The sequence below is a fragment of the Trematomus bernacchii genome, unplaced genomic scaffold (genome assembly GCF_902827165.1).
Source record: "Trematomus bernacchii unplaced genomic scaffold, fTreBer1.1, whole genome shotgun sequence".
In the NCBI taxonomy this organism is placed as follows: domain Eukaryota; kingdom Metazoa; phylum Chordata; class Actinopteri; order Perciformes; family Nototheniidae; genus Trematomus; species Trematomus bernacchii.
In genome coordinates, this window is record NW_022987687.1 from 258,210 (window position 1) to 285,699 (window position 27,490).

Sequence of the window (27,490 nt, forward strand, 5' to 3'; positions counted from 1 at the left end):
CCAAAGCAATGCTTTTTGCTCCCAAGTCAGCGTCCTCCTCTTGCCTCTCCATTGACACCCTTGATGGCGTTTCTGTTGAATTTGTTGATACCTACAAATATCTGGGCTTTTGGTTGGACAGTAATCTGAACTTTAAACACCATATTGAAGTTTTAACAAAGAAATTGAAATTCACTCTTGGCTTCCTTTTCAGATTTAAATGTTGTTTTTCAATTTCATCCCGTAAAAGGTTGGTCTCTGGCTTATTCCTGTCCCAGCTGGACTACGGTGATACCATTTATAGATTTGCCTGTCCCACTGTTTTGGCCAAACTTGACCCACTTTACCATGCTGCACTGCGTTATATATCAAATGCACCCTATAGGACTCATCATTGCACACTGTATACCCTAACTGGATGGTCCTCACTTACTATGCGTAGGATGCAGCACTGGTTTTTATTAATGTATAAAGCCATTTTAGGTAAGCTTCCACTCTACATATGTGTCAGATTTGCTCCAGTTTGTGACTCTTACAACCTCAGACCCAGTGCCTGGATACGGGTCCAGGTACCTACTGTACGGACTGAGGCTGGAAAAAGGAGTCTTTCTTATTATGGTCCTTGGTCTTGGAATGACCTTCAATCACGCCTCAAACTGAGGGCACTTGTCTCTATTTCATGTTTTAAATTGAAGTTGTCTGAAGTCCTCACCACCAGCTGCTCTTGCAGTAACAAGTAGTGTACTTTTTTTATTGTCCTAATGTGCACAATGTAGTGACTGCTTTTTCGTCTTTTGTTTTCTTTATGTTCTCTGTATTTTATATGTTTGTGTTATGTGTTATGTGTAACGTTGCTGCCTTCTTGGCCAGGTCAGCATTGAAAATGAGATTTTATCTCAATGTTTTTTATCTGGTTAAATAAAGGTTAAATAAAAAAAAAAAATTGTGATCAAACCGTTTGAGACCCACTGAGATAACTTAGACTAAAGTGAACTATCTAAACACTCAGAGTCCTTTACCTCACTGAGCCTCTCAGGGGAAATGGAAAATGTAACCGGGGTGAAAAGGGTGTTACCTTTACTTAATTATGAATGTGAACAGTTGTATCAACAGCTTTTACAATGTGCTGCTGACTGCTGGAAAGTGGTTTTACTTGAATGTATTTATTTCGTCCATTGTGCTAATGCAGGTGGGCCGACCAGTTATACAAGAGGTAGATAATAGCTAGAGAGAGAGAGAGATAGAGAGAGAGAGAGAGAGAGAGAGAGAGAGAGAGAGAGAGAGAGAGAGAGAGAGAGAGAGAGATCAGACAAAGTGATATGAGTGATAGTGAAACGTTTTAACTTTCATTTAGCAAAAAATAAGTTCCAAAGTAACTTCCTGAAATGTAATTGTCTGCGGTGATTCTACGGAGTCCCCAAAGGCCCAAAATTGTGCACACAAAACATATTTTCGGCTGCCCGGGCCTAAGGAAGTAGCTCTACTTATGAAATCTCTGTTAGTTTAAACTCCCACTTCACTACTTTACATTCAAAACAAATAGCTTATCAAATGTGGCACGGCATTATTGATAAAGCTACATATTAGTCTATCAAATAGTTACATCATACTCATCTTAACCAGCAACACCAATAAAATACTGCTTCAAATAAATGCATCGCAAATAATCATCAGTTTTTATTCAATGCATATAGAGGCAACTGAACCACACATCAACATTTCATCCATGCATTTCTTCACTTGTCAGTAGTTGTTCAAGCTCTCAAACAAACAAGCGGGCAGTACATCACATCGGCTCTTTTTGCTGCTACTTTGACAACATGGTTGCAACCAGTTTTCGTGCTGTTGATGCCAATTTTCATTTTTTTATATAGTGAGTTGATGATTTCATAAACTAAGAGTGAGGTACATTTTCGCCTCGCAAATTTTCCATCCAAATGAAGCAACATTTCTAAATCATTTTCAGACAAATTTGACTACACATGTTAGTGTTGTTAGATCTTATTGTCTTATATTTTTGTACAGCACTTTGAATTGCTATGTGTTGAAAGGTGCTATATAAATAAACTTGCCTCGCCTTGCCTAGTAATGACTCACAATCTACTAGGATTAATAAATGTCCAAAGTGTCTATTACGTTAGTAGGAAATCCGACCTAGAGCAATTGAGCATTGGAATAGAACATGTTGTTTCATACGCCCCAATGAGAACAAACACGAGGCAGAATCTAAACAGGAAAGTGTAAAAACATGTTGAATCATTAAACATCTGATAGAACAAGAACAAGACACACCTAGTTTTTGTTTTTCTAAAAACAAAACAATGAGGAAGATAATTGCTGTAAACATTTTTAAGGAGGGGCAGCTTGGGCGTATTGTTGTACACAGTGACGTTTTTATATGTACAAAAGTGGTGGGGCACAAAAAACGTAGATGTCTATATATAAGCTTCTGCAGTGACGTGCAGTGAGGTTCATGGCTGGTGAGGCACTGGCACTGACTCTTCAGGTTTACAAATATTATATTTTGACCTAAACCAAAATATAATATTATTTTCAAAAGCTTTTTTTGTCTGATGCTTCGATTAATTTTAAACAGACAGTTCAACAAAAGGATACCCAAAAAATGTAATTTTATCATTTAAATATTGAATTGTTCTCTCTTAGTAAGATCCCATTTTCAATAAAATGGCGGTCTTACCTTGACTTGAAGATGAAGTCCATTTGCCTATCCTTCTGGACAAACATTTCTATTACTTTTTTGTAAAAGTCCTCCTTATGTTCTTGTAGTTTCAAAAGTCTATCATAAATCTAATCGATAGATTTATGATTCAAACATTATAAAAGTAGGGTAGACATGTGGATATTATCCGGCTGAACAAAACGTGCATTTATCTAACAGGTACGTTTCCCACAGATCTTATTTCGAGCTATTTTCTAAAATCCTATGGAGGAATTGCTTTTTTGTCGAGGGAAGCCCTGCGCAGCTTACTTCCGAGTTTTAGGACGCGTCACTGCAGCTCTCTCGTCTCCTCTTCACACAGCACACTTTTCGCGGCACACGTACTTACAGCCTATCAGCTCTGAATGATGTGAGATGACGTATGGTGGGGATGGCAGCTCAGTGCCCCTATGGTCATTATTGTTTTGCCACACACATTAAATAGGAAAATACTCTGAGCATGCGCAGTGTCGTTTTTACAGTCACCGTTCACTTAGACAGTGAGAGGGAGGGGCATGATCCGGTTTTGTCCCACATGGCTCTAAACAGCTCAAGAGGCACACACTGTAGACACTAATTAGAAGAACACAGACTAAAACAGCAATGTACAGACGAATCAGATGATTAAACATGATCTTAAAATATATTTTATATATTTTTTAATATTTTTTTTGCATTTTTTGTAATCATTATTTGTAATACTTTCTGCTGACACTAGGTGGGGCTGTGCCCCACCTGCCCCTAATGACCAGTCGCCACTGGTTGTACATAGCCGTGGGAACATGTTTCAAATGGGGGGTGCTGTGGGGATGACACCAGGGCCAGTTCTGACCAATTTGCTGCCCTAGGCAAGATTTTTGCTGGTTCATTTATATCTTATTTTACCAGTTAACATTTATTTATTTATTTATCCATATTTTTTAATCTCTCCAGTTTTAAACGATATGTCTGGTTTACTGTCCTATAGTATACATTGAAATGATTTCAAACCTGTTTTTATTTATCCTAATAATTATTAAGGAGTGCCTTGGAAATATGTGTTTACATAAATTGTGATCAAACCGTTTGAGACCCACTGAGATAACTTAGACTAAAGTGAACTATCTAAACACTCAGAGTCCTTTACCTCACTGAGCCTCTCAGGGGAAATGGAAAATGTAACCGGGGTGAAAAGGGTGTTATCTTTACTTAATTATGAATGTGAACATCAAGGCCGAACATTAGTTTTTTTGTATTATATTTGTATTATATTTCCATTTAATCTTGTGGACGTGCAGATTCCCTGTCCTCCATCAGGGGGTGCTGCAGCACCCTCAGCACCCCTACTTACCACGGCCCTGTATGAAAAGGTTCAACCAGCACCATATAGATAGAAGAGTTACGACAGCGGAAGTCCAAAATGCTTGATCGTCACGTGGTTCAGGGAGAGTCAATAGTTCCCCGGAAGTTCGTGGCGGGACATATGAATGCATGATTATCGGAGATAGAACTACGATTTTTGGCAATAAGTAGTGAATAAAGGTCTTGATTTGCAATATTTATACAACATACCGATATGTGTATGTATTTACATCAATATGTTTTAAAAAATAAATAGAATCTGCTAATATTTATGGATAATATTAGGAATAGTGTGAACAGCTAGTTCACTTGTTAACATATACATGTTAGGCTGTTGCCTTGGTTAAAGAGCCTGTTGCTGTTGTGTATTGCTTTGAATTATTTAAAACAAATATTATCTTCTTAAACAGGTATGGTAGTCAGGAGCATCACTTCCTAATGTTTATTGATATATTTAGAGGGAGGGGATGGCAAGGCATGCTTCAAAATTTAGATTAGATGCATTTCTACCATTTTTTAAATTCATGGTGGTTTCAGTAATCCCATGGTACTTGAGGACATAAGTAATCTAAATGACTAATGTACTCTTTATGACTTTCAGAAAGGACAGGTGACTATCAATGGACTAGCAGCAGCATGATTATGACATTAAAAGTGTTGTTTTAGGAACATCCATTGTAAATACATGGAATTCAATAAACATTGAATAGCATGTCATGCAGTTTGTCTGTGCCTTTTCCTCCGTGTTGTCCTGGCATATAGTCTCCACCATGGTTTGCTGTGCTGCCTGGGGATGCTCCAATCGCTCAGAGAAAGGAGTAAGAATCAGAATGTACGGCTTCCCCACTGACACAGATACCCCTTTCACACCAAGGCTTTTCCCCTTCTAGCTCCGTGCTAGAGCTTTTCTGGTTCAGAACCGGTTCTTCGGTTTAGCGCCGGCTCTTTTCACACCGCTCAGAGCCCGACTGGTGCTGCCGCTGCTGCGTCATGACGTCACAGTTTACGTCGCTGAGTTTCTCCCCAACGGAGCTCACCTCACACAACAACAACGGGCCGGGGACTGCGTCGGGTCGATGATCGTGTTGCTTTTAATCATACGAAGCCAGATTAAATTAAATAACGACTTCTCCAACCTTATACTTTTCTCCAGAGTGCCGTGGTTCATTGTTTATTAATGTGTTTCAGCGGCATTTACCGACCGCTGCAGTGCTGGCTGCTCTTCAACGGGAGTATTCTCCCGTTAGCTCCGGGTTAGCTCACACGGCTCTAAAGTATTCACTGTCTGACTGTCACACAAGCAGCTGATACATATCCCCAGTTCCCCTTAAGTGAATGTGTGTCAGTCTGAATTTACGCTGTTTGGTGTCAGTCTGAATTGACGCTGTTTGGCATCACAACGCTGTTATGAAAGTTTCTCTGGTATAACATGGGTGATGTTAGCATAGCAACCGAAGCTAAACTGACTACTTGCTAAGCCGTTTTCTACAGGCACTTTTTACCGGCGTATTTTTCATTATGATTCTACTTGTGATAGTCGGACATGACAACCTGTGCAGCCCATGTATTGATTCCATCCGATAGCTGCTATAATAACAAACAAAACGTCTGCCTGCTCTCCACAATGATCAATAACAGAGAACGGATGGTCAAAGTAAGGTACAAATAAACAGAATCACACGAAGCCTGGTTAGTGTTGCCTGACTTTATAAAGCGTGTTTTTTTTTTACAAGTGTGTGGTTGCGTTCTAGTCACTTTGCTCAGCACTACTGCTGGTTACAACTTTTATTTGCCGTACTCGCCTTAACTGTTATCTCAGGTTAATCTCGCCCCCCTCCGACGTAAGCGGTTCTTGCTTCTACACGGACAACTTTTTGGTGCTCGAAACGAACCGGATTCCGGAGCTTAGAGGCTGCTCCGCTGCGGTGTGAACAGGAAAACCCGGTGCTTTTCAAGCACCAGCACCGAACCGGCCCCGAAACACCGTTGGTGTGAATGGGGTAAGAGAGTAGAGATGGCAAATCCGGATCATTTTACGGACTCAGGGTCTTCTGAGTCAGTCATTGAAGAGATCCGGATCATACGAGTCATTTGAGTCATACGAGTCAGCATGACCAAGACCGTAGAAATCCTATTGGTGAAACCGAAAAGTTGTTGCATTTCACGAGCATATTATTATTCCATATATTTTGAATATATATATATATATTTGTATATATATATATATATAATATCTGCATGTATATTTTCTATTTCGACATGTATATTTTATATTTTATTTTTATTTCTATTCTTGTATATTTTGTAGTTTTGTTTTATTGTAAAATGCCTTTTATGCTGCTGTAACAACAACAATTTCCCAATTTAGGATCAATAAAGTACTATCTATCTATCTATCTATTAAACTGACGTTATAATTAACCTCCGCTACACAGTGTATTTTGCTTTAATAAAAAATGTTGATCACAAAAAAAAGGGTTATTTTGCGATTTGGCAAATCTGAGTCTGCTGTTGACTCGTGCATGAGGACGAGTCTGCTGGATCTCTGGATCTGCTGCTATATACGGCTCCGAGTCCGCACGAGTCTGCTCTGCTGTGTGTTGCACACACAGTGAGTCAGGATTTGCGAATCCGAGTCTGCTGTGGACTCGTGCATGACGACGAGTCTGCTGGGTCTCTGGATCTGCTGCTATATGGTTACGGCTCCGAGTCCGCACGAGTCTGATCCGCTGTGTGTTGCAGCGAGTCAGGATTTGCGAATCTGCGAATCCGAGTCTGCTGGATCTCTGGATCTGCTGCTATACGGTTACGGCTCCGAGTCCGCACGAGTCTGATCCGCTGTGTGTTGCAGCGAGTCAGGATTTGCGAATCTGCGAATCTGCGAGTCTGCTGTTGGAGCCGTCGGCTCCTCTGAGTCCCCACGAGTCTGCAGGAAGTTTCACTGATCCGCGTCCCCTCCCCTGAGCCAAACGATCACTTCTGGCAGCTATCCTGTATACTTGCTAAAGGGTAGGTAGATGGACTTGGGGTACGTTGTAATGTGATTTTACATGTTATAAAGAGAGTAGCGAGTGACGCAATTTATAGTTTTAATTTGTACGTCACACCAAGTGTGGGACTCAAGGACTCGGGTTAATGGAGAGGGGAGACTCGTCATGACCAGCTCATTTCTAGGATCCGGGTTAATGATCCGGATGAATCAGGACTCGCCCATCTCTATAAGAGAGGAGGGAAAAATGGCTAGCTCAAGTCAGCAGGAGCAATTTAACAATCAAAACAGACAGCCGCAACAAAATATGTGAGGTAATCATATTCAAACACTGCATTTGCACTTTTTCACAAAACGAAGACCACACCATTGGGAAGCTTAATGTTTGGTTTAATACAAATAACAGGGAAAGGCTTGAGACTCAGGGTGCAGGGTGAGGGTCTCAGTGCAGGTATTCAGGCTCTATTGAATCCCCCTCTGGTTCTTGTGCTGAAAGAGGGAGAAACAGACAGGAGAATGGGTTATACACACCTATATAGCACACCTATTGGATGGGAAATTGCCTTGGGGAGATAAGGTGTGGTCTTTGTTTCCAACTGAAGTTATGGAACTTTATTATTTGTGAGTTTAACAAAGTATGACAAATGGCATCAGTAATGGATGTGATATGAATTTGTATAAAGTTGTCTCACATTCTTGGTCGTATTTTACGTACAGTATGTAATGAGTGTATACATGTCCAGTAAGTTCTCCACCTGTAACATCACTGCCCCTCCACCTGCCAGCACCCAGCCAACATCCCTGCTCCTCCACCTGTAACATCCCTGCTCCTCCACCTGTAACATCACTGCCCCTCCACCTGTAACATCCCTGCTCCTCCACCTGTAACATCACTGCCCCTCCACCTGCCATACAGTAGGTTACTAATATACACTAACAAGATTACTTATATAATACAGTGATAGAATACATGTTTAGTATGCTTACTTATATACAACAGTAGTATTACATTTACCTTGTGTTTTCACTCTCACTTTGCCATCATTTCAAAATCAGCTGAGCTGCAACATAATACAGACAGGTAATAATCAACAGAATACACTAAAAACACTCACCCATAAATTACGTTTTTGTTTACTGTTTGGAAGTCTTAAATATGCACTCTAAATTCATATCAATAGCGATGTATCACACAAATAGCTCTCTTCCTTATTATTGTGTAACGTTAACTTTATTATACTAGTTTGTAGGCCTACTCCAAAATGGAGATCGTAATTTCTCCACCTCCACTCATTACAATCACACGTGCCCCAATGTTATATTTAACTAATATTATATTCCTCCACCCCACAAAAAAATCACGTTTAGAAGCCCTTTTTCTCTAATTCCACAACGTTGGATGAAATAACATTAGGAGAACGGATTAATAGCTGTTCATGGTTAACGTGTGTTGCTAACTTTATCCGGTATCCTAGCCTAATCTGTTATCTGTAAACGTTCCCTAAATCTACTGATTTAGGGATAATCCACTAACTTCCTTTAATACACATGTTCATTTGACTCAGATGTGCTGATAATATCTGCAATATAAATCTTTAAACGTCTTCTTACCTTTAAAAGTCCATCACGAACGGTCTATTATGCTGCAACTCTACTGTGTTGCTGGCTGCAATAGTTCCCCGGAAGTCAGCGGCAAGCTAACTTCCGGGGAACTATTGACGGCTCCACGATCCGCCATTGCTGTAAAAAAACTGGTCCATTGGAGTGAACGGAGATGTCGTAACTCTTCTATTATACGACTCTGGTAAAAACGTAGTTCCCTAAGAGCCCAGTCTGCTCTGATTGGTTAGCTGACCAGGCTCTGTTGTGATTGGTCAACCAGCTCACAGATGTCCCGCCCCTCACTTGGCTGCAGAATGAAGCGGCTCACAGGAGTCACGATGTAAATAGAAAACAGGAAGTTAAATAAAGAGTGACGCTGATCAGTTATCGGCACATCAGGGATATAAATATGATCTGTATTCTGTGGAGGGTAACCTTCTGAAACTCTGATTCACGAGAGACATGTCTGTTTCATCTACATTTCAGCTGCTTTGATCAGTAAACTAAATGGTATTCAAAGCTTAAAATAATACAACATAATGTTATATTTAGTGGTTTTGATCAGGACTGATGTTTGATAAAAAAAGTGTATTAATATTGGATTAATATTTATAATAATATTTTATAAATTTGATTTATTTCCCAAGACATGGTATATAAAAAAGGTTGAAATTCAGAAATATTAATATTTTTGGTTATATATTTTAATTATCAATCACATATCCTACACTGTAAAATAAACAATTATAATTCATAAAATAATTACACTTTAGTATTTACCCATAAAAGACCAGCAGGAGCATTTTGTAAGCAAACAGTTTCATTTCATTTCATTTTTCATGTAATCGTTTATTTGAAGAGGGACAGTGCACATTGATGAACATTTCATTTTAGCTTTGAGCTAGTTTCCATCCGTAGTCCCTCACATACAACATTTAAGAACATGACATTTATAAACATAGCAAAATAAAGACATGATATGCAGTTTAAATGAAGCTCAGCGCAAGTTCTTTCAGGAAGACTGGTTCTATTTCGTAAAGGCTTCGCCCTCTAAGTTTATCGCTATTGGGTTATCCCTTATGCACCCGTTACGTACTATGTAACCCAGCTTCTATGAGTATAGGCGTAGCCCTCTAAGTGCTGGGCCCCACTGGCTCCACGAATAGCTGAAGAAAATCTGTTTGTGTGGGAGCAGATTGTCGGGCCTCCTTCCTATTTATACGGAAGTGAGTCCGTAGGTGGGGCCCACCTCGCGGGCGGGCGTGGAAGACAAGTGTTTCAGTGCTGCGCGGGTGCGCAGGGGATTACCCAATAGCGATAGCCTTAGAGGGCTACGCCTATACTCATAGAAGCTGGAGTTACAATACGTAACTTCCGTTATATATTCATCACTCCGCAGCTGCTTATAATCAGCTCATCACGGGCGTTCTCTTTAACCTATTACATTTCACCTCATTCTCCAGCAGCCAATCACCGTTCTGCAGCCAAACTTTAAAATGGTTCTCCTCTCTCCTGCAGTCAGCTGTGATTTCAGTCGTACCTGTTTCCAGATCCTCGTAGCAGATATCAGTCTCGTCCTGCCCTCACAGCCATCATTAAAGAAACAGTGCGTGGTTAAACCGGGTCTCCATAATGCTCTGATGCTCAACAACGTCCATGTGCAGCCAGTTCGGCATCGGGTAAAGATACTCATCTCTAAGCCTCAGCAACCTCTCAAGAGCGAGAGGAGAAGACCTCCATCGGCAGAAACACGGGTACAATCCGGCCGTCTCGGCGTAAGTGAAACGAGCCGATCCGGCATCAGAACAGAGTCGAGGCCTCCTCCATCAGCTGATGGAGGAGTCGAGGCCTATTACTACCCCTCATGGCTCACTCACCCCTCCTCTCTCTTGGGTTATCTAATAATAATAATAAATAAATTAAATAAATAGAAAGACAGTATGCACGGATTGTCCTACATACTTTCATGCATATAACTGGTGGTAGTGTCCAGCATACCATGCTCTTGCTCTATCATCATACGATCCCCTCGATCTGATACTCCAGTAGTAGACCTCAGCTAACGTCTCAGTGCACACTATTACGTCAAAGCATATCAAGGAATAGATATAATATTAACAATTCAATGCTAAATATAGTCTTAACAGTGTAAGTCTATCCCACAGCAATTAGTCACTCACTCAGTGTACGTTTTAATCATCTGCAAAATACCTTCATTGTATTACAATATTCATAAATCAGCACCTCTCTTTCTCATAACGGTTCATCTAATGTCTGTCCGGTAAGTACTTGGTTTTATAACGTTATGCTTATCTTCTGCATAAGTTCATCACGGCTCTCACATGTCGGCTTTCAAACCCGCAATGTACTACTTTTTCAAGCTGGCATCTATCACACACTTCAATGACTTCTGATTACATGCTCACATTTTGTACTTCATAGATGGCACTTCACCTGGCATTAATCAATAGTTCGTTTTACATTATGTGCTGCTTTCAGTGCTATCAAGTCTCTAACCGAGATATCGCACCCGGGCGGGATCGTCATCCTCCTCATACGTCTCCAACTTTCGCAGGGCATCCACGGCAAACTCAAAACCAACAAATAAAAATAAAGGATCCTAGACGTAAACAATGACGTATCAAGGCTATGGCTTATGGTCATGTGATCAAGCATTATGTTATCAGTCCAAGGCATCTCTCAGTCTCACACTGCTGGCTAATCAAAGATGCCTTAACCTATTCCTGGTAAGTCGTGTATCTAACCGGCGGCAGTGTAAATATTGTATCCTCTTCTCCAGAGGAATACTTCATCTCATGCAATGCTTCTCTCACTTTGAATCTCTTAACTCAAGCTCAACTAGGAGTGTGGATTGGTACTGGAGAGGACCCAGTTCCCCTCCTGGGCCACTGCCGAGGTGCCCTTAAGCAGGCCCGCCCCTCTCTACACGCAGATCACGCAGACTGCCAGGGGCCTCATCTGAAGCACAACTGTGGCGCACTTCAGTTTATGCGCAAATGAGGCGCAATTGAGCACGCCACAGTGTCCCCCCCCCCGTCGATGCATGTGTATTTCCATCCATCTTCTCCCGCTTATCCGTGGTCGGGTCGTGGAGGTAGCAGTTCCAGCAGAGAGCCCCAAACGTTCCTCTCCCATCAACCAGCTCTGACTGGGGGACCCCAAGGCGCTCCCAGGCCAGCGAAGAGATATAATCCCTCCACCTGGTCCTAGGTCTACCCCTCGGTCTCCTCCCAGCTGGACGTGCCTGGAACACCTCCCTAGAGAGGCGCCCAGGTGGCATCCTTACTAGGTGCCCGAACCACCTCAACTGGCTCCTTTCGACGCGAAGGAGGAGCGGTTCAACTCCGAGTCCCTCCCGGATGACTGAACCTCTCACCTTATCCCTAAGGGAGACGCCAGCCACCCTGCGGAGAAAACCCATCTCGGCCGCTTGTATCCGCAATCTCGTTCTTTGGGTCATGACCCATCCTTCATGACCATAGGTGAGGGTAGGAACGAAGATGGCCCGGTAGACAGAGAGCTTTGCCTTCTGGCTCAGCTCTCTTTTCGTCACACGGTGTGGTAAAGCGACTGCAGTACCGCTCCCGCTGCTCCGATTCTCCGGCCCATCTCACGCTCCATTGTTCCCTCACTCGAGAACAAGACCCCGAGATACTTGAGCTCCTTCACTTGGGGTAAGGACTCATTCCCTACTTGGAGTGGACAGTCCATCGGTTTCCAGAACCATGGCCTCAGATTTGGAGGTGCTGATCCTCATCCCAGCCGCTTCACACTCGGTTGCGATGCATGTGTATAGCAGAGTGGAAAACTGAATTTCAATAACGGCCCATCTTCTTCCTCTTAACTAGAAGGCCTCAGAACACAGTTCACTCCATGCAATCATCAGCATCATTGGGGGGCCGGGAGAATCACTCCCTCACACAGGCCCCAGCAGCCCGAGCGACCAGGAGCCTTCACAGCATCATTGTTAGTAAGATCAGGGAATACTTAGTCAGGTATTATCAATGGGCCGGGAGAAACACTCCCTAAAGGCAGCTCAACGTCATCATTATGAGTAAGATCAGGTCAGGGAACACCTAATCAGCTAACGTCACATGGACCGGTTGTTGCCAGGTAACAACATATTCAAATCATCAACAAAATCTGTATCTGCGTCAGAGAGTAAACAAATACAAACATTAAGTCAACAAACTGAGGTGAAGGGGACGTTTACTATTTGACTATAAAATGATATATTCTGTATTAGATTTACTCGTAGAGCAGTACGTGAAGCTTTAACGACTCTCCAGGATTAGATTCATAAAACTAATATTATAAACAAATTAATAAATATTATTACGGATGAAACTTTATTGGGAAAACATTTTCTAAATCTGTTACAGAGTTTACAGCTGTTAGCCGAGTTGACTTTTTATTTTAAATATGACTTTTTTCTCAGAATTATGATAATAAGCGTAACTTAAACTCAAACTGCCGCTGGGCCCAGAAAGCAAATCTCATGCAGGGAATAAAGTCCAATGTCCAGGCAGAAAATCCTTTCATCCGTTTATTGTAGTTTTCCAATAAAATACAGAGATCAATGATTTTCACCTTTCTCCCCCTCTGGCTGTCGCTCCTTGTAGAAAACCATATGCTCAAACTGGTGCGTACCCCCCCCCCCCAACTGTGATCAAGATATACTAATCACCAGTGTGGGGGAAACTTCTGTGTAGCAATGCAGTGGGAGTCGCCGACTCAGGAAGGAGACACGGTGAGAGTTGGAGCTTTTGATGTCAAACACTGATGGGTTTATTCAGAGTATCGGCCGGAGGATTCACATCACAAATCAAAGAGTCAGAGGTTCTGATTCTCACGGTAGAGTTGCCACGTCAATTCTGAAGAGCCTCTCTCTATGCTAGACCTTTTAACTGGTTCACAGAGAGTAATCAACATCTCTGAAGGAGTAGACTAAACAGCTGGGAACACTGAACCACCTGCGTCCGACACTCATGGCCTCAAAGATTTCACACCTAATGGCGCATTTCCACTACACGGTCGGCCTCGGCCACACTCGGTACGGCTCGGTACGGCTTGGCCGCGTTGGGCCTTAACAGGGCCGACTCACTTCATGCTGCGCTTCCATTACAGTTTAGGAACTGGGGTAGTTACTATAGTAACGCAGTGTAGGCGGAGCCGTGACGTCATCTTCAATGAGAAATCCAGAAACACAACACAGCCGTTAGCTGTGAGCACTCAGAGCTCACAGCTCCTTATATATGTTCAGAAACTCGACAAAAGTTAAACAAGTACAAACCACAGACTGCCTGTGTCATGGTGAATACAGTCGCTGCTTTATTTATGTCTGTATAGGCCGTTGTTGTGAGTGTGGACGGTCGGGGCATATACTGCGTTAGCTTAGCCCATCTCCATCTAGAAAAACACGAATTTTAAAAGGTTTTTCGCCTGCCGTCTGTCTGCAGACTTGACAAAGCATTAATTCATGGTTTTTACTAACCGGTATCAGTATGTTGTTACTTCGGCATCATTTTGAAACGTGTATTACAATTAAATCACGGTCAAATATGTCCATCTTGTTGTAGTTCTAGCCCTCTTGCCAGCGCTCCTCTCTCTAGTTTAGCATACTCAGCCCGACTCAGCCCTGTTTGTTGGCCCCGATAGAACCACAATTTTCTAGGGCCAGAAAAGAGGGGAAAAAGTGGCCCCGCGCCGTGCCGCGCCGGAACGAGGCCTAGTGGAAGCACAACCAAAAAAGGGGACGGCACGACACGGCACGCTTAAAGCGAGCTACGCGCTGCAATGGAAATGCGCCATTAGAGTCCACAAACACCGATAAAGAAGTGCCTCAGTGTTCTCACAACAATTACCATTCGTGCCAGACAAGTTGACCGGTCACAAACTGGTGACAACAACCCATATGGCACCAAGGCCTTTCCTTAAAGGAGATAACAGACGTCAGAGTAGATCATAAAACGTCACAGAGCAAAAGGTTAGATATCTAGAAGAATTATTCCTTAACAACCAGGAGCCCACACCTCCTTCAAAATAAAAGCAGAACTACTGCAACTAAAATTGTTACGATAAATAATGATTCATTCACTAAAACTAAAACGGCCAGAAAATAAATGTTTACTTATAAAATAAGATAAACCAATATTTAGCTCCAACTCTGAATGTAATGTTAGTTCAGTGAAGGCAGGATGTGCTTATCTAAACTCTGATTCATCTATTCTGCTTCATTAATGTCCTGCTCTTCATCTCTCTCCAGTGGGGAGGGGTCTTCAGGCCAGAGACTCCGAACAGTCGCCTCGGCAGACGGGAAGTCATCAAACTCGTCCGGAGCGTGGGGAAGTTTTTCTCCTTCGCAGAACTTCAGTTCCTCTCTCAGTCGGTCCGGACCGAACTCCAGCAGCTGAAACAGGAAGAGCTCAGATTCAGCAACATGGACCCCATCATGAACTACAACTCCCATGAGCCTCTGGGAACACGTCACTTAACAATCCTTTTTAAATCATATTATTTATGAATAAATATTAGGACGATAAAAGTTAATGTGTTAATAACACAACTTTCATTTTTTTAACGCGTGCACTTTTTCTGAACCTGAAAGATTTCCCTTTAAAACATTTAGAAACTACGGAAATCCCAATGAATACATTTCAATTACATATTTAATCGATTGAAAGCCCTTTACATTGTCACATATATATATATATATATATATATATATATATAGTTTTTCCACATTTCTATATTTCTATATATACATTTATGTGGAATTTTTTCCATTTAGTTTAAAAATGTTATTCACATTTTTCTGACTGTTATTTATCTTTAAAAATTGTTTTTCAGAGGTTTTTCAAGGTTTTTCAAGTATTCTTTCGTTATAAGATATTTTGGGGGATTTTTTCTTTCCTTTTACACATTTTCTTCTCGACATGTTTCACTTTTTGGGGATATTTTGTATTTCCTTAATAACATGGCCGTGGTGCTTCTGAGAAAAGGAACTGATATTAAACTCTGGAACGAGTTCTTGAAGAAGACGGACCAGATCCACTCTGATCAGTCCTACAAAGTTATCCTGGAAATATATAAATATATGAAATGTAGAGAAAAGTCTGACGCTGAGCTGTGGACAAGAAGACAAAGAGGAAGTGATCACCTTGCCCTTCTCCACATGCAGGACGATGCACACATTATCCCAGACGTAGAACTCATAAGTGTGCCAGGGCCGAGCCTCCATCTGCAGAGTCTTATTGTTCCAGAACAACTCGTATCTGACAGAGAGACAGGAAGTCAATCCATAACGCATTTCCTGTCTGAACCTCCCAGGTTACCTGTCATTGTTGTTTTCTCACCTGTGAGTTGCACACATGGCCTCAGGCCTCCAGATGAAGCGGCCATCTCTGTAGCAGCAGACAGCGTTTGGGTCGTCGCTCAGAAGAGGATATTCTGAGAACTGCTCCTGATTGGCCGGACTGTGGACCAGCACTGCGTACATCACTTCCTGTTTGTACAGGTGGGTCTCATACACCCGCATGAGGGGCTGCTCACCGCCGCAAAACTGGAGAGAGAAGAAGAGCTTTTACACAGAATCACAGAATCACAGAATCACATGGAAAAATCATTCAACAAAATGATAAACTTATATTAATGGAATGGCATTATGAGTCCTAAACCCTGACATGAGTCAGCATTATGAGTCCTAAAACTGACATCTGAAAATGATTCGAGAGTAAAAGTACTGGCAGCCTGTGAGGAGTGCCAGTATGCAAATTAAAGTCACGGTACGCCAAAGAGTCACTTATGGAAATGCTGTAACTGCATGTTGTTGAGTACCGGCCCCTTCGATAGGTGGATCCTGACGTGAGTCAGCATTATGAGTCCTGAACCCTGACATGAGTCAGCATTATGAGTCCTAAACCCTGACATGAGTCAGCATTATGAGTCCTGAACCCTGACATGAGTCAGCATTATGAGTCCTGAACCCTGACATGAGTCAGCATTATGAGTCCTAAACCCTGACATGAGTCAGCATTATGAGTCCTAAACCCTGACATGAGTCAGCATTATGAGTCCTGAACCCTGACATGAGTCAGCATTATGAGTCCTAAACCCTGACATGAGTCAGCATTATGAGTCCTGAACCCTGACATGAGTCAGCATTATGAGTCCTAAACCCTGACATGAGTCAGCATTATGAGTCCTGAACCCTGACATGAGTCAGCATTATGAGTCCTAAACCCTGACATGAGTTAGCATTATGAGTCCTGAACCCTGACATGAGTCAGCATTATGAGTCCTAAACCCTGATGTGAGTCAGCATTATGAGTCCTAAACCCTGACATGAGTCAGCATTGTGAGTCCTAAACCCTGACATGAGTCAGCATTGTGAGTCCTAAACCCTGACATGAGTCAGCATTATGAGTCCTAAACCCTGACATGAGCCAGCATTATGAGTCCTAAACCCTGACATGAGTCAGCATTGTGAGTCCTAAACCCTGACATGAGTCAGCATTGTGAGTCCTAAACCCTGACATGAGTCAGCATTATGAGTCCTACACCTCAGTACCTGCAGACTGTAGGCCTCCAGCAGCTCCTGAAGGGGGAAGGTGAAGCGGTACGATCCCAGCCTGGAGCTCTTCTTGAAGGCCGGTGAGGAGGCAAACTTCCTCAGGAAGCTCTGCTGAACCTGGACCTGCTGCTCTGTTCGGTCCGGGTATGTTTCCTGGAGGAGGCGCTGCTCAGCTGATCTGAGTTCCTCCCCCCCCACAACCAGACCCCACCACACCAGGCCTTGTTTTCCTTTGAAGCCTCCGGACTTCGTGATGCCTTCCAAACCGTCTCTGTCTGTGTCGTGCTTCAGATGGCTCACATGGATCTCTGGTCGTGGGTATTCTAGGATTATTTCATTTTTAAAGAGGTAATTGTTTCCTGAGCCCTTTCTCTTTCTCAAATCATCCAGCTTCAGATGCTCCTTCCTTACAAAGTTAAAGTAACTTCCCCTCCTGTTCCATCCAGCCTCCATGATCAGCTGGCTCTCCTCTGAGGAGGATCTATTACAGCAGACAAAGTACAGCTGGAGACTGAAGATAAACCCCACCTACCACCACCTGTCTTTATGTAGTCGAGAGGCCCTGTTGGGTAATATAATTAATCTGTGTCATCATGAGATGGAGGAGGGGAACTTCTAGTTTCAGTGTCTTCAGAAAATCACCAGTGCGATTTTTATTTTTTAATGAGAAGACAAAACTCAAACCCACTCGTCTGAACCAAACCCTCCACCAGTTAGAGAAATTAATTCAAAGCTTCGGAAGAAAATACATCAAACACACACTACAAAACACACACTACACAACACACACTACACAACACACACTACACAACACACACTACACAACACAACACACACTACACAACACACACTACACAACACACACTACACAACACAACACACACAACACACACCTCAGAGTGCTACCATTAATAATTAACAGATTACTGCCGTGCACACAGTCAGGAAAAGACACACAACATATTCAAAAGTAATAAACAGTATGAACTTTTGAAACAACATCATAACATTCATCTGGCTGCTACTTGGGAATGATGTATCTAATATATCATATTCCAATCACTTGTACTATTTCACTTTTTTACTATTTTTCCTTTTGTATTTACTTGCACAATTTTTTTTCTGTTGATCTGTGTTATTGTGTTGCTCTGTTGGAGGAGCCTGTGACCTCATTGCCAGCTGTGCACATATGACTAATAAAAGCCTTGAACCTTGAGCCTTGTTAGTGCGCCGGCTGATGGAGACATGGGAGTGGGGGCCAGACAGCTGATCGGATCAGGTAATAAGTCACTACATGAGAGCACTCTGGTAACCTGGTTCCGGTCCCTCTTGCAATAGGCCGGTTCCTAAGAGGAGGGACCGATTACAACACCTCCCAGAATAAAGGAAGACTGTGTTTGTTTTCTGTTGTTTGCCTAAGTGGCTGACTTTTTGGAATAAACTCTATTTTGTTTTTGAACCCATCCCTCTCCTTCCGTGATTTTTAAACAACGCGTCACAGAGTTCCTTTACAGTGTACTGTAACAGAGTATTAATACAGTGTAGTGTTAGTACTTTCACTGTAACAGAGTATTAATACAGTGTAGTGTTAGTACTTTCACTGTAACAGAGTATTAATACAGTGTAGTGTTAGTACTTTTACTGTTACAGAGTATTAATACAGTGTAGTGTTAGTACTTTCACTGTAACAGAGTATTAATACAGTGTAGTGTTAGTACTTTCACTGTAACAGAGTATTAATACAGTGTAGTGTTAGTACTTTTACTGTAACTGAATATTAATACAGTGTAGTGTTAGTACTTTTACTGTAACAGAGTATTAATACAGTGTAGTGTTAGTACTTTCACTGTAACTGAATATTAATACTGTGTAGTGTTAGTACTTTTACTGTAACTGAGTATTAATACAGTGTAGTGTTAGTACTTTTACTGTAACTGAATATTAATACAGTGTAGTGTTAGTACTTTCACTGTAACAGAGTATTAATACAGTGTAGTGTTAGTACTTTTACTGTAACTGAATATTAATACAGTGTAGTGTTAGTACTTTCACTGTAACAGAGTATTAATACAGTGTAGTGTTAGTACTTTCACTGTAACAGAGTATTAATACAGTGTAGTGTTAGTACTTTTACTGTAACAGAGTATTAATACAGGGTAGTGTTAGTACTTTCACTGTAACAGAGTATTAATACAGTGTAGTGTTAGTACTTTCACTGTAACAGAGTATTAATACAGGGTAGTGTTAGTACTTTCACTGTAACAGAGTATTAATACAGTGTAGTGTTAGTACTTTCACTGTAACAGAGTATTCATACAGTGTAGTGGTAGTACTTTTACTGTTACAGAGTATTAATACAGTGTAGTGTTAGTACTTTTACTGTAACTGAATATTAATACAGTGTAGTGTTAGTACTTTTACTGTAACTGAATATTAATACAGTGTAGTGTTAGTACTTTCACTGTAACAGAGTATTCATACAGTGTAGTGGTAGTACTTTTACTGTAACTGAATATTAATACAGTGTAGTGTTAGTACTTTTACTGTAACTGAATATTAATACAGTGTAGTGTTAGTACTTTTACTGTAACTGAATATTAATACAGTGTAGTGTTAGTACTTTCACTGTAACAGAGTATTAATACAGTGTAGTGTTAGTACTTTTACTGTAACAGAGTATTAATACAGTGTAGTGTTAGTACTTTCACTGTAACAGAGTATTAATACAGTGTAGTGTTAGTACTTTTACTGTAACAGAGTATTAATACAGTGTAGTGTTAGTACTTTCACTGTAACATAGTATTAATACAGTGTAGTGTTAGTACTTTTACTGTAACTGAATATTAATACAGTGTAGTGTTAGTACTTTCACTGTAACAGAGTATTAATACAGTGTAGTGTTAGTACTTTTACTGTAACTGAATATTAATACAGTGTAGTGTTAGTACTTTCACTGTAACTGAATATTAATACAGTGTAGTGTTAGTACTTTCACTGTAACAGAGTATTAATACAGTGTAGTGTTAGTACTTTCACTGTAACAGAGTATTAATACAGTGTAGTGTTAGTACTTTCACTGTAACAGAGTATTAATACAGTGTAGTGTTAGTACTTTTACTGTAACAGAGTATTAATACAGTGTAGTGTTAGTACTTTCACTGTAATAGAGTATTAATACAGTGTAGTGTTAGTACTTTCACTGTAACAGAGTATTAATACAGTGTAGTGTTAGTACTTTCACTGTAACAGAGTATTAATACAGTGTTGTGTTAGTACTTTCACTGTAACAGAGTATTAATACAGTGTAGTGTTAGTACTTTTACTGTAACTGAATATTAATACAGTGTAGTGTTAGTACTTTTACTGTAACTGAATATTAATACAGTGTAGTGTTAGTACTTTCACTGTAACAGAGTATTAATACAGTGTAGTGTTAGTACTTTCACTGTAACAGAGTATTAATACAGTGTAGTGTTAGTACTTTTACTGTAACTGAATATTAATACAGTGTAGTGTTAGTACTTTCACTGTAACTGAATATTAATACAGTGTAGTGTTAGTACTTTCACTGTAACTGAGTATTAATACAGTGTAGTGTTAGTACTTTTACTGTAACTGAATATTAATACAGTGTAGTGTTAGTACTTTTACTGTAACTGAATATTAATACAGTGTAGTGTTAGTACTTTTACTGTAACTGAATATTAATACAGTGTAGTGTTAGTACTTTCACTGTAACAGAGTATTAATACAGTGTAGTGTTAGTACTTTCACTGTAACAGAGTATTAATACAATGTAGTGTTAGTACTTTTACTGTAACTGAATATTAATACAGTGTAGTGTTAGTACTTTTACTGTTACAGAGTATTAATACAGTGTAGTGTTAGTACTTTCACTGTAACAGAGTATTAATACAGTGTAGTGTTAGTACTTTTACTGTAACAGAGTATTAATACAGTGTAGTGTTAGTACTTTCACTGTAACAGAGTATTAATACAGTGTAGTGTTAGTACTTTCACTGTAACAGAGTATTAATACAGTGTAGTGTTAGTACTTTCACTGTAACAGAGTATTAATACAGTGTAGTGTTACTACTTTTACTGTAACTGAATATTAATACAGTGTAGTGTTAGTACTTTTACTGTAACTGAATATTAATACAGTGTAGTGTTAGTACTTTCACTGTAACAGAGTATTAATACAGTGTAGTGTTAGTACTTTTACTGTAACTGAATATTAATACAGTGTAGTGTTAGTACGTTCACTGTAACAGAGTATTAATATAGTGTAGTGTTAGTACTTTCACTGTTACAGAGTATTAATACAGTGTAGTGTTAGTACTTTCACTGTAACAGAGTATTAATACAGTGTAGTGTTAGTACTTTCACTGTAACAGAGTATTAATACAGTGTAGTGTTAGTACTTTCACTGTAACAGAGTATTAATACAGTGCAGTGTTAGTACTTTCACTGTAACAGAGTATTAATACAGTGTAGTGTTAGTACTTTCACTGTAACAGAGTAGTAATACAGTGTAGTGTTAGTACTTTTACTGTAACAGAGTATTAATACAGTGTAGTGTTAGTACTTTCGCTGTAACAGAGTATTAATACAGTGTAGTGTTAGTACTTTCACTGTAACAGAGTATTAATACAGTGTAGTGTTAGTACTTTCACTGTAATAGAGTATTAATACAGTGTAGTGTTAGTACTTTCTCTGTAACAGAGTATTAATACAGTGCAGTGTTAGTACTTTCACTGTAACAGAGTATTAATACAGTGTAGTGTTAGTACTTTTACTGTAACAGAGTATTAATACAGTGCAGTGTTAGTACTTTCACTGTAACAGAGTATTAATACAGTGTAGTGTTAGTACTTTCACTGTAACAGAGTATTAATACAGTGTAGTGTTAGTACTTTTACTGTAACAGAGTATTAATACAGTGTAGTGTTAGTACTTTTACTGTAACTGAATATCAATACAGTGTAGTGGTAGTACTTTTACTGTAACAGAGTATTAATACAGTGTAGTGTTAGTACTTTCACTGTAACAGAGTATTAATACAGTGTAGTGTTAGTACTTTTACTGTAACAGAGTATTAATACAGTGTAGTGTTAGTACTTTTACTGTAACAGAGTATTAATACAGTGTAGTGTTAGTACTTTTACTGTAACAGAGTATTAATACAGTGTAGTGGTAGTACTTTCACTGTAACTGAATATCAATACAGTGTAGTGGTAGTACTTTTACTGTAACAGAGTATTAATACAGTGTAGTGTTAGTACTTTTACTGTAACTGAATATTAATACAGTGTAGTGTTAGTACTTTCACTGTAACAGAGTATTAATACAGTGTAGTGTTAGTACTTTCACTGTAACAGAGTATTAATACAGGGTAGTGTTAGTACTTTCACTGTAACAGAGTATTAATACAGTGTAGTGTTAGTACTTTCACTGTAACAGAGTATTCATACAGTGTAGTGGTAGTACTTTTACTGTTACAGAGTATTAATACAGTGTAGTGTTAGTACTTTTACTGTAACTGAATATTAATACAGTGTAGTGTTAGTACTTTTACTGTAACTGAATATTAATACAGTGTAGTGTTAGTACTTTCACTGTAACAGAGTATTCATACAGTGTAGTGGTAGTACTTTTACTGTAACTGAATATTAATACAGTGTAGTGTTAGTACTTTTACTGTAACTGAATATTAATACAGTGTAGTGTTAGTACTTTTACTGTAACTGAATATTAATACAGTGTAGTGTTAGTACTTTTACTGTAACTGAATATTAATACAGTGTAGTGTTAGTACTTTCACTGTAACTGAGTATTAATACAGTGTAGTGTTAGTACTTTTACTGTAACAGAGTATTAATACAGTGTAGTGTTAGTACTTTCACTGTAACAGAGTATTAATACAGTGTAGTGTTAGTACTTTTACTGTAACAGAGTATTAATACAGTGTAGTGTTAGTACTTTCAACTGTAACATAGTATTAATACAGTGTAGTGTTAGTACTTTACTGTAACTGAATATTAATACAGTGTAGTGTTAGTACTTTCACTGTAACAGAGTATTAATACAGTGTAGTGTTAGTACTTTTACTGTAACTGAATATTAATACAGTGTAGTGTTAGTACTTTCACTGTAACTGAATATTAATACAGTGTAGTGTTAGTACGTTCACTGTTACAGAGTATTAATATAGTGTAGTGTTAGTACTTTCACTGTAACAGAGTATTAATACAGTGTAGTGTTAGTACTTTCACTGTTACAGAGTATTAATACAGTGTAGTGTTTAGTACTTTCACTGTAACAGAGTATTAATACAGTGTAGTGTTAGTACTTTCACTGTAACAGAGTATTAATACAGTGTAGTGTTAGTACTTTCACTGTAACAGAGTATTAATACAATGTAGTGTTAGTACTTTCACTGTAACAGAGTATTAATACAGTGTAGTGTTAGTACTTTCACTGTAACAGAGTATTAATACAGTGTAGTATTAGTACTTTCACTGTAACAGAGTATTAATACAGTGTAGTGTTAGTACTTTCACTGTAACAGAGTATTAATACAGTGTAGTGTTAGTACTTTCACTGTAACAGAGTATTAATACAATGTAGTGTTAGTACTTTCACTGTAACAGAGTATTAATACAGTGTAGTGTTAGTACTTTTACTGTAACAGAGTATTAATACAGTGTAGTGTTAGTACTTTCACTGTAATAGAGTATTAATACAGTGTAGTGTTAGTACTTTCACTGTAACAGAGTATTAATACAGTGTAGTGTTAGTACTTTCACTGTAACAGAGTATTAATACAGTGTTGTGTTAGTACTTTCACTGTAACAGAGTATTAATACAGTGTAGTGTTAGTACTTTTACTGTAACTGAATATTAATACAGTGTAGTGTTAGTACTTTCACTGTAACTGAGTATTAATACAGTGTAGTGTTAGTACTTTTACTGTAACTGAATATTAATACAGTGTAGTGTTAGTACTTCACTGTAACAGAGTATTAATACAGTGTAGTGTTAGTACTTTCACTGTAACAGAGTATTAATACAGTGTAGTGTTAGTACTTTTACTGTAACTGAATATTAATACAGTGTAGTGTTAGTACTTTCACTGTAACTGAATATTAATACAGTGTAGTGTTAGTACTTTCACTGTAACTGAGTATTAATACAGTGTAGTGTTAGTACTTTTACTGTAACTGAATATTAATACAGTGTAGTGTTAGTACTTTTAACTGTAACTGAATATTAATACAGTGTAGTGTTAGTACTTTTACTGTAACTGAATATTAATACAGTGTAGTGTTAGTACTTTCACTGTAACAGAGTATTAATACAGTGTAGTGTTAGTACTTTCACTGTAACAGAGTATTAATACAGTGTAGTGTTAGTACTTTTACTGTAACTGAATATTAATACAGTGTAGTGTTAGTACTTTTACTGTTACAGAGTATTAATACAGTGTAGTGTTAGTACTTTCACTGTAACAGAGTATTAATACAGTGTAGTGTTAGTACTTTTACTGTAACAGAGTATTAATACAGTGTAGTGTTAGTACTTTCACTGTAACAGAGTATTAATACAGTGTAGTGTTAGTACTTCACTGTAACAGAGTATTATACAGTGTAGTGTTAGTACTTTCATCACTGTAACAGAGTATTAATACAGTGTAGTGTTAGTACTTTTACTGTAACTGAATATTAATACAGTGTAGTGTTAGTACTTTTACTGTAACTGAATATTAATACAGTGTAGTGTTAGTACTTTTACTGTAACTGAATATTAATACAGTGTAGTGTTAGTACGTTCACTGTAACAGAGTATTAATATAGTGTAGTGTTAGTACTTTCACTGTTACAGAGTATTAATACAGTGTAGTGTTAGTACTTTCACTGTAACAGAGTATTAATACAGTGTAGTGTTAGTACTTTCACTGTAACAGAGTATTAATACAGTGTAGTGTTAGTACTTTCACTGTAACAGAGTATTAATACAGTGTAGTGTTAGTACTTTCACTGTAACAGAGTATTAATACAGTGCAGTGTTAGTACTTCACTGTAACAGAGTATTAATACAGTGTAGTGTTAGTACTTTCACTGTAACAGAGTAGTAATACAGTGTAGTGTTAGTACTTTTACTGTAACAGAGTATTAATACAGTGTAGTGTTAGTACTTTCGCTGTAACAGAGTATTAATACAGTGTAGTGTTAGTACTTCACTGTAACAGAGTATTAATACAGTGTAGTGTTATTACTTTCACTGTAACAGAGTATTAATACAGTGTAGTGTTAGTACTTTCACTGTAACAGAGTATTAATACGTGTAGTGTTAACTACTTTTACTGTAACTGAATATTAATACAGTGTAGTGTTAGTACTTTTACTGTAACTGAATATTAATACAGTGTAGTGTTAGTACTTTTACTGTAACTGAATATTAATACAGTGTAGTGTTAGTACGTTCACTGTAACAGAGTATTAATATAGTGTAGTGTTAGTACTTTCACTGTTACAGAGTATTAATACAGTGTAGTGTTAGTACTTTCACTGTAACAGAGTATTAATACAGTGTAGTGTTAGTACTTTCACTGTAACAGAGTATTAATACAGTGTAGTGTTAGTACTTTCACCTGTAACAGAGTATTAATACAGTGCAGTGTTAGTACTTTCACTGTAACAGAGTATTAATACAGTGTAGTGTTAGTACTTTCACTGTAACAGAGTAGATAATACAGTGTAGTGTTAGTACTTTTACCTGTAACAGAGTATTAATACAGTGTAGCTAGTGTTAGTACTTTCGCTGTAAACAGAGTATTAATACAGTGTAGTGTTAGTACTTTCACTGTAACAGAGTATTAATACAGTGTAGTGTTAGTACTTTCACTGTAATAGAGTATTAATACAGTGTAGTGTTAGTACTTTCTCTGTAACAGAGTATTAATACAGTGCAGTGTTAGTACTTTTACTGTAACAGAGTATTAATACAGTGCAGTGTTAGTACTTTCACTGTAACAGAGTATTAATACAGTGTAGTGTTAGTACTTTCACTGTAACAGAGTATTAATACAGTGTAGTGTTAGTACTTTTACTGTAACAAGAGTATTAATACAGTGCAGTGTGTTAGTACTTTCCACTGTAACAGAGTATTAATACAGTGTAAGTGTTAGTAGACTTTCACTGTAACAGAGTATTATAATACAGTGTAGTGTTAGTACTTTTACTGTAACAGAGTATTAATACAGTGTAGGTTAGTACTTTTACTGTAACTGAATATCAATAACAGTGTAGTGGTAGTACTTTTACTGTAACAGAGTATTAATACAGTGTAGTGTTAGTAACTTGCACTGTAACAGATGTATTTAATACAGTGTAGTGTTAGTACTTTTACTGTAACAGAGTATTAATACAGGTGAGGTTAGTTACTTTTACTGTAACAGAGTATTATACAGTGTAGTGGGTTAGTACTTTTACTGTAACAGAGTATTAATACAGTGTAGGGGTAGTACTTTCACTGTAACTGAATATCAATACAGGGTTAGTGGTAGTACTTTTACTGTAACAGAGTATTAATACAGTGTAGTGTTAGTACTTTACTGTAACTGAATATTATATACAGTGTTGTTAGTGTTAGTACTTCACTGTAACAGAGTATTAATACAGTGGTGTGTTAGTACTTTCACTGTAACAGAGTATTAATACAGGGTAGTGTTAGTACTTTCACTGTAACAGAGTATTAATACAGTGTAGTGTTAGTACTTTCACTGTAACAGAGTATTCATACAGTGTATGTAGTGGTAGTACTTGTACTGTTACAGAGTATTAATACAGGTGTAGTGTTAGTACTTTACTGTAACTGAATATAATACAGGTGTAGTGTTAGTACTTGTTACTGTAATGAATATTAATACAGTGTAGTGTTAGTACTTCACTGTAACAGAGTATTCATACAGTGTAGTGGTAGTACTTTACTGTAACTGAATATTAATACAGTGTAGTGTTAGTACTTTTAGGTAACTGAATATTAATACGTGTAGTGTTAGTACTTTTACTGTAACGAATTTAATACAGTGTAGTGTAGTACTTTACGTAACTGAATATTAATACAGTGTAGTGTTAGTACTTACTGTAATGAGTATTAATACAGTGTAGTGTTAGTACTTTTACTGTAACAGAGTTAATACAGTGTAGTGTTAGTACTTTCACTGTAACAGAGTAGAATACATGTAGTGTTAGTATTTTACTGT

The 27,490-nt window shown here is 38.6% G+C and overlaps 1 protein-coding gene across 1 annotated transcript; it reads right to left on the reverse strand.

Annotated features, from left to right (window-relative positions):
* Positions 1-14,628: 14,628 nt before the first annotated feature.
* LOC117488193 lies at positions 14,629-17,707 on the reverse strand. The gene is made up of 4 exons (XM_034136993.1): positions 17,221-17,707; positions 16,007-16,212; positions 15,811-15,925; positions 14,629-15,060 (listed from the first exon to the last, which is right to left on the reverse strand). Exons 1-4 carry the CDS (start codon positions 17,674-17,676, stop codon positions 14,875-14,877), a joined length of 963 nt encoding a protein of 320 aa, XP_033992884.1. The 5' UTR covers positions 17,677-17,707; the 3' UTR covers positions 14,629-14,874.
* Positions 17,708-27,490: the final 9,783 nt, after the last annotated feature.

Excerpts from the sequence above, each read along its gene's own strand:
- LOC117488193 (XM_034136993.1), bottom strand. The coding sequence starts at position 17,676 with ATGGAGGCTGGATGGAACAGGAGGGGAAGTTACTTTAACTTTGTAAGG. Across the intron at positions 16,213-17,220 it reads TGGAGGCCTACAGTCTGCAG|TTTTGCGGCGGTGAGCAGCC; the intron begins GTACTGAGGTGT and ends TTCTCTCTCCAG. Across the intron at positions 15,926-16,006 it reads GCCATGTGTGCAACTCACAG|ATACGAGTTGTTCTGGAACA; the intron begins GTGAGAAAACAA and ends TCTCTCTGTCAG.